Genomic DNA, 8,260 nt, shown 5'->3' on the forward strand with positions numbered 1-8,260 from the left:
AAAGTTGAACTCCTGCTCTTCTTTTATAATCTAGTTTACTTTTAGCTTTCTCCATTTCAGTTGATGGTAATTTCATATTTGTAATTTCTTAATCCAAAATGTTGAAATTATCCTTGGCTCCTCTTTTTGTCTCCCACTCTCTACATACAACCCATAAAGAAAACTGCTGGCTTAACAAATCTTAAGAATACAGCTGAAATGCAATCACCTCTGACCACTTCTACTGCTGCTACTTTGTTCTAAATCTGCACCTCTCCCGTGAATCACTGCAATAGCCTCATAATTGTGCATTCTCAGCAAAAAGGGCAAATCAATCATTTAAAAATGACATTTGTTTACGGGTCATTGTTATCTGAGTCTTACATTCTTGGGCTCCCCACTTTCATCTGAGTACATTTTGAGAATGAAGGGATGATGTATTTTCCTTTAATCCGCTTGCTTCTGCTACCCAACACCCAGGAAGAGCAGTGCATGCTGCAGGCTTGGGGGCTGGTGGAGCAACTGTGTATCATTGGGAAATAGGGATTAATTACATCTAAGATCCTACAGTAAAGAAGCAGAAGCCATTGTACAGTAATGCTCAACCTTTTATTGCACAACAACTTCTGCGGCTGGGTGAGGTGGTATCTGACACATGCTATCACCAGCTGCAGCAGGAGCAGGAGGCTTCGAAGACAAGGCCAGCCTGGCAGTGCTGAATGAAAGTCTTTCCATTTGCACAATTGTAGAAGGCATTCTTGTCAGTGGGGTCAGGGTACAGGCCATTGGCCTTGTTGGCACAGAATTCACTATCACTGGGGCTGCCCCCAGAGCTACCACTGTGGCTGACGCTGCCTGTGACGGGTGCCTCAGTAATGGGAGTAATGGGTTGGGCTGGAGCTTTGCAACCTGAGAAGGAAAAAAAAAAAAAAAAACAAATCCTGAACCTCCTTGCTTTTAGCCAGTGATACCTGATGTGTGAGAGCAAATACCCTGGATTTTGTTCTTGGCTCCTCCTTCTATGTCTCTGCATATTTCAGTCTTCTGATGTGATATGTCCTTCCTACTCCACTCACCCCTTTGCTTACCAACTCCTTCCTCATCCTTCAAGGCACAGTGCATTTTTTCCTCCTTACAGCTTACTGAATGAAATTTTTCATTATCATGAACTCACGAGAAGGTTACTTATTCTTTTGAGGGGCACATTATCACATAATATCTTCTGTATTGTTGTCTAGCTTTGCAATTTTTGTAAATCCAATTTCTCTCACTAGATTGTAAATTCCATAGAGTAGATATGGATATTTATGCATTTGGATTGCCTGTGGTACCTACAGAGCACTGTATATGTAATAGATGTTCAACAAATTGCTTGTAAAATGAATGAAGGAAGGAAGAAATGGTGAAGAGCCCTGTTTGTTCTTCACACCATTAATCAGTTGTTACCAGATAGGAATGGAGCAAGTCAATTACTTGCGCAATGGCTCCCTGACTTGCAAGGAACCTTTGGAATTTCTCTCACGTCTGAGGCTTAGTGTCCCTTCTCACTCCCTAACTCACTTGTACTCTGCAGGCCCAGAGCATCCTTTAGGGTGGTGATCAGAGGGAATTTTCCTTCATTGCAGAAAGTGCCTGTGAAATCATCCAAGTCAATGGCCCAGACCATGGCGCCTCCGAAGTTGTTCTTCTTTAGCCAGTCAGCCTGTGGTAATTAGAAAGGAAGTCAGTTATGTACAGACACCAAGGCTGAGCTGCGGCTCCAGGGCTATAATGGGAACATGCTCACAGGCAACAACAGTCCATAAAACACAGTCTACCTTGATTTGGAAACTCTTGGTGTTATCATATCCAAGCCACTCATTTCCTTTGTAGGCATAGGGAACATCCTCATTAGCCTCCCATACTTCAGTAGCTCCATTCTTCAGGAAGGTACAGATCTAACAGAATATAAGGAACAGGTCAAGAGGTAGGCAGTGTCCTTGTGGTGGCAGAGGTAAAAGGACATGGGGAAGGGGAAGTAGAGGAGGGTTGCATAAAAACTACTTGAAAACAAAGGTCTATGACTCTATCAGCAAATTTCTTAGTTCATTTGGGATTCTGTTTCTTTACCCCTTTTGAGTAATTTATTTTCAATGTGGGGAGAAACTCTTAAATCAAGGAATGCCCTGGCAGTCAGAAGTGTCTACAGATTGATATACCCTCACCAATGAGAGCCTGCTTTCCTACACTCTCTGTGTTTGGAATGTAGCCTGAAAGGACCCTAGTGAAGGGCCAATTAAAGTGGTGCAACAGGGGGGCTTATCTTGCCTCCCTTCTAGAGAGTCACAAACATCCACTTTCAGCTCCAATCCAAGAATGATTCAAATACTGTTGAATATTGCTCATATTATTAGCTACATGTACCAAGAGGAAGCCACCTTTCCTCTAAAATTTCTGAGTGTATACCTCATAGTAGGCCCAGAACCCAGACTCCCTGGTATAGGGCCCAGCAGGGCCAGGACCAGTGGTAGGGGCGCCAATTCCATGATCGGAGGGATTGCTCAGAAGGAAGGTATGTCCATAGGCTGGGAATCCAACGATGAGCTTCTCAGCTGGGGCCCCGTTGTTCTTCCAGTAGTTGATGGCATAATCCTGCAATGGTAGAGGGTTAGCTCGAGTTCTCACCCACAGCTGATGGCCTAGTGATTAATTATTAGCTAAACTTTTTTTCGGTTTGGTTGTGCCCACTCTACAAAGCACTTGCAACATATTTTAGAGCATCACTGACATATATCTATTAAAGTGGTAGGTCTCATTCTCAACTAAATTCTTTTAATAACGTGCACTTTACATATACCCTTCATATAAAAATATATATGATGGAAGAGTAAAGCTTTTAAAATGATATTCCTGGTATGATTCATTAGTTAATGGCTGAAATTCTATATGATATACATGGGCAAGGGATTAGAACAGTAGAAAATGGGTAAGGCAAAAGGGAAACAGCAAAAGGGGAAAAGTGGAAAAAGCCTTTTATAATTTATTGAAATAGGAGCAGTGGCATATCATGTTCTTTTATTAAAAAGCAGTGCACTTGTTATTAATCTTCTTTCATATTAGGTAGAATTATCAGTATGGTGTTAGTAAATAGGGAAGTTTTTTAGTAAATGAGAACAGTTGATTAATTATGGCAGCCTAATTCCCCATTTGAGAAAACCACTAAACTTATGATGCCTTTTGTGCCTGAATCTCTGTGTGATTTTCATCACCATCTCTGGTCTGTACTTGCATCTGTACAGGAACTCACCACATTGAGGTAGGCGTTACTGCCAGTGTCAGTCGGGTATTTGTACAGGGGGCTGTTCTCTCCTGTGTAGCCCTCCCAGGGGCCATGGAGGTCGTAGGTCATGACATGGATGTAGTCCAGGTACCTGAGGTGGGGTAGAGGATTTAAAATCATTTCTGATGGTCATTTCCCATACCTGTGCAGTCATAAGGCACCACTTCCAAAACCTCCTAAACAAGGTCCCTGAATAGCAAGACAGACAAAAGACAAGTCTAGTCTGCCCGAGTGATACCTCCAGGGGTTTGAAGATAAGGCACATCACTCACTGCGACAGTTGGGGGATCTCGTAGCCAGATTGGATGGTGGAGATGCCAGCAGCTACTGCAGCAGTGACCAGAAGCCTGGGCTTGTTGCTCTGCTTGGCCTCCTGCTCAAAAGCTTCACGCGTTTCCTGTACAGGAGCAGGAGAAAGTCTGTGAATAGTAACTTTAAGTTGACTTTCATGAGGTTCATGACTCTGAATTAAATTAACCTCTTCCATCCTTCCATTCATTCCTCAACATCCTTACTGGAATAGGATTTTCAGGTCCTTCACCCCAACTAAAATTGTAGGAAACTAAGTTTAAGGTCCCAGTGATCTTTCATGTGAGATGGGTGTATGCTTTCCAGTCAAAATGATCGGGAACTCAGTTCACCTGCACCAGGACAGTGAAGAGATGCTTGTCCTGAGAAGGGCTCCCACGAGAGCCGGGGTACTCCCAGTCGAAGTCCAGCCCATCAAACTCATACTGGCGCAGGAATTCGATGACTGAGTTGATGAAAGTCTGGCGGTTCGCAGGAGTGGAAACCATGGCAGTGAAACTGAGGGAGACCCAAAGAAGGCAGGGTGAGACCTTGGTTGTCCCAACACTTTGGAGTAAAATCAACCTAGGAAGTCATCTCCAAAAAGAACTTACGGAGCAGTGCCAAAGTTCCAGCCACCAATAGCCAAGAGAGTTTTCAGTTGACTATTTCTGAGGGAAAAGAAACAAAGTGTTTTATCAGAACAAATGAAAAGAAAGGGAAGGCATTTCAACATTTAGCTGCAATAGTGAGGAGGAAGCCAGGAAAGTGTCATGCAGCCTCTCATCCTGGTTTATCTTTGTTCTCATCCCTATTTCCTACTTTTTGAATGTTGGAATAGGTGACTATGATTGGTAAGTTTCAATGTCTCCACAGTTCTTTCTTTTCTTTCTTTCTTTCTTTTTTTTTTTTTTTTTTTAATATACTTTAAGTTCTAGGGTACATGTGCACAACGTGCCGGTTTGTTACGTAGGTATACATGTGCCATGTTGGTTTGCTGCACCCCAATGTCTGCACAGTTCTAATTATTTCCCTAGGAGTGAATCTCCTGACCAAGGAGACTGAATGCTTTATCAATGACAGCTTTGGATTGATTCTAAGTAGAAGATTGTTCTCATCTGAGTCCACCAGTAGTTGGACTTGTAAGCTTCCCTTGGCAGCTGAGGTGGGATTTAGTTGGCAACTAGCTTCTGTGAGCCAGCCATTCCCCTTAATATTAGAGTCATTCTTGCACTTGAAGTAATAAGAAAGCTGAATTTACCTGCTTGTTGGCCTGTTTGGAATTTCAGCCTGAAGTCAGCTGTGGAAGATCTTGTTTAAACTGTCCTTGAAGGTTAAAAGACTTGAAACTCAGGTTTTCCGTCACTTACTTGTTTTTCAGGCCATTGAAAGCTTGGTAGATAGTCACGTCATTCCATTCGATGGTGGTGATCTTGTTGTTCCGCATCCCAGCAAAGGCGTAGATCAGGTGGGTACAGAGGCAGGGGTCGATGTCGTCAGGCATGAAGCGCCCCAGGCCTGGCCGGTACTGGGCCCAGTTGGAGAAGTAGCATGTCAGCTGGTAAGCAGAGCCTGTTACCCAGAGGAAGAAGGTGAGAGACAAGCTCCCTAGTGGTCACAGATTTCTTTGTAAACCACAGATTTCCAAATGATTTCCCTATCTGAAGTCTCAAAGGAAAGGGGAAAAGTCGATGTAAGAACTTCATGTTGCAGCAAACCTATAATTATATAATTTGCAGGCAATAAGGAGCAGGCAATTCAGGGCTGAAGATAGCTCTGTTCCTCCAAGAGAGAATTGAATAACCTTAGAAACCAGTGCCTTTAGCTGAAATAGAACTTTAAAGCTAGCAAACTATGATTTAGATGTATTCGGGCTCCCTTATGTGGGAATTAGCACTTACGTACCAAACATTACTCTGAGAAATTTACTTATATTTACTCATGAATCCTCATCAAAACCCTGTGAAAGAGGTACTATTATTTTTCCCATTTTACCCATTTGGAAACTGAGACACAGAAAGGGTGATAGTATAAGTCTCTTTAGCCCTTTTAGATGTCTCCCTGAGTAATTCCACCCGGGGGGTAGTGAGTCATCCACCAGGAGCCAAGGGCCGTGGCTACTAGTTCAGATTCTGCTGTGAACTCTCTATATTACCTGGGTCAGGTCATATGTCTTATCTCTGTCCCGGTTAACTAGTCTGTGAGATGGGGCGGTAATGCCTTTCCTGTACACCTCTCAAAGAAGAGTTGTTTTAAAACTCAGTGAGATGACAGATCTTAAAACGTTTTAAGAGCAGAAGACACCATGTAGCTGCCTCACCATATTAGTTTTTATTGTTAACACGTGTTCTTTCAGACGGCCATCTAGTTGGTTTCTGCTTTGGGATTTTTTTGGCCAATGGTATTAATCCTTTAAACTTGGTTAGGGAATCTCGAATTCTCTAGAGAGTAGTTAATATTCTCTGTCTGATGTGGAAGGACACAGGGCCATACTGAGTTTCCAAATTATGAAGAAGAAAAAGAGGAACAATATAGTGGTTCATCCCAAAAAATATACATACCTATCTCAGCTGTCAGCACAAGGAGCAGACCTTAAAGCAACAGAGAGAAGAATGAACTGGAGGAATGTGAGTAGAGCAGCCTTTATACATTAGTAACCTCACTTTAGCAGTAGGAAACTTTTTCTATTTTTCGTTCTTTTAAGATCCTCTGTAGAAGTCCAACCTACTGAGGCTGGCAAAGCCTTGGATTTGCCCTGGAAATCCACTCCCCTCTATTTCCATTCAAAAGACCATTAAAGGGTTAAAGTGCCATGAGCCTTTGGGGCTTGGTGAAGGGAGGAGATTGGCAGGGCAATGAGAAACCTACCACCAGGCAATTTGGGACTTTCCCCCTTTCAGTACATCCCCATACTTTTGCCAAAAGCAAAAATCTCAGATCATCTGGTTTAAATTTGAAGGTAAAAGGGTTTTAAAGGGGCAGAAAAACAAGAGGGAGAGAGTCATTCAGAGGTACAGAGATGAGACGATCTCTTACCAGTGAGGAGGGTAAGCTTGGCCATGTTGCCTCAGTGGTAGTATTTCCCTCATCCAACCTGCCATTTATACCCTCTTTGCCCTCTCTTGTGCCTTATCAGATTCTCCTTTATGGAGATTGCCTCTAAAGTAAGTGTTGATATTGGCAGTGCTCACAAAGCTCAAACCCATTTAAGAACCCATTATTGACAGGGAAACAATACTATCTTGATTTCGTTTAACAAGAAGAAAAGATTGGGCTCAAGCCCAGGAGCCACACTAATAAGCTCCATTATGGAGTAGCTTATGTAAATCAAATGGCTTATGTACGGTGGACTATATTCTCCATTTGGATAGTGAAGCAACTAATTGGCTATTTCACGCACTCTTTGTCAGGCAGAAGCATTGAGTGACTTTACATTCATTTATTCTTTACAGTCATTCTTTCACTCATTTTAAGAACAAAGTTTCCTCCTTAAGCAAAGGCTATGGAGGGTCATTACCTACTGTCTTTTTGACCCCAAATCATTACCTCTTCTCCTTCTGTGGATTTTTCTACTTCTATTTCTCCTACCCTTTCCCAGCCCTCTACCCCTGAAGTGGCCTTCACTTGGTTCTTCTCTTCTCAGGAGGCTCCTTTCCTTTGTGATACTTCCTTGGATTCAGCCTGCCTCAGCCTGAGGCAGGGTAACATACCTGACCACCAGACCCTGAGCCTGATGGCTGACACTTTCCTGGTGGTTCTTTCCCCTAAGCCAGCACCTCTTCCTGTTGCCCACATTTCTGTGTGTGGTTCCAAATTTCTGTTGATCACCGAGGCTCTCACCACTCTAGTTTTTGTGATTCATACACTTCTACTCTCCAAAGTCCATTGGTCACTGAAATCTATAGTCCTCTTCTATTTGGTCTTAGACTTCCCCTTGTCCTTGGAATCTTCTATTGCTTTCCCCACCACTACTTCTCTCAGAGCTTAGCACTGTGACAGTGCACTGTAGCTCCATTCTTTTTCTTCTAGATCTTTTCTGTACATGGCTCCAAGTCCCTGGAGTTGGGGGCAGAGTTTAACAGCTCCTTATTGCCTCATAGAGTTCTTTCTCCTTTGCCTGTCGTCAAGACTCCACAGTCTTGCCTCAATTTAACTTTCCGCCTTGCCGTCTGCTGGCCTTCCTATTTAAATCTTGCATATTAAATTATACTATTCTCCATACTCAAAAATGGTCTCATCTTCACCCTCCTGCTGAGGCCATTCCCTCTGTCTAGAATACAGAATATTGTCCTCCTGTACCCACCTCCCACTCCATTAAAGGCCCACTTCAACTGCTTTCTCCCATGACACCTTCCCCAATCATCACACCTGGAAGTGACCACCTTCCTCACCTCTACTTCTCTGGTATTTTGTTTGTACCATTCGGAAAACTCACTGCTTCTTTTTAGGAACCATCGGTAGGGAAGAAATGTGAAACCAGTGGAAAAAGCCACACATATTGGAGTTCAAATCCTTTCTACCATTGAGGTTCAAACTCTTTCCATTGTCCATTTGGTTTGAGAAATTGGAACAGTTCCTTAATCTCAGTTTCCTAATTTGTAAAATTGGGACACAAATGCCTACTTTGTAGGGCAGTTGTAAGCATTAAATGAAATATTTGTAAAGAATCAGGTG

At 42.8% G+C, this 8,260-nt stretch overlaps 1 protein-coding gene across 1 annotated transcript; it reads right to left on the reverse strand.

Annotated features, from left to right (window-relative positions):
• Positions 1–566: 566 nt before the first annotated feature.
• LOC703284 (acidic mammalian chitinase) lies at positions 567–6,750 on the reverse strand. Its single transcript, XM_015148169.3, has 11 exons — positions 6,623–6,750; positions 6,148–6,177; positions 4,957–5,158; positions 4,201–4,257; positions 3,940–4,105; positions 3,571–3,695; positions 3,266–3,389; positions 2,425–2,610; positions 1,797–1,916; positions 1,540–1,681; positions 567–888 (listed from the first exon to the last, which is right to left on the reverse strand). Exons 1-11 carry the CDS (start codon positions 6,645–6,647, stop codon positions 641–643), a joined length of 1,425 nt encoding a protein of 474 aa, XP_015003655.3. The 5' UTR covers positions 6,648–6,750; the 3' UTR covers positions 567–640.
• Positions 6,751–8,260: the final 1,510 nt, after the last annotated feature.

The sequence above is a fragment of the Macaca mulatta genome, chromosome 1 (assembly GCF_049350105.2).
Source record: "Macaca mulatta isolate MMU2019108-1 chromosome 1, T2T-MMU8v2.0, whole genome shotgun sequence".
Classification (NCBI taxonomy): Eukaryota; Metazoa; Chordata; class Mammalia; order Primates; family Cercopithecidae; genus Macaca; species Macaca mulatta.

Coding starts and splice junctions, on each gene's coding strand:
- LOC703284 (XM_015148169.3), bottom strand. CDS start 6,647: ATGGCCAAGCTTACCCTCCTCACTG. Junction 5,159..6,147: donor TGTGCTGACAGCTGAGATAG/GTATGTATATTT, acceptor TCTGGGTAACAG/GCTCTGCTTACCAGCTGACA. Junction 3,390..3,570: donor GAGATCCCCCAACTGTCGCA/GTGAGTGATGTG, acceptor ACCCCACCTCAG/GTACCTGGACTACATCCATG.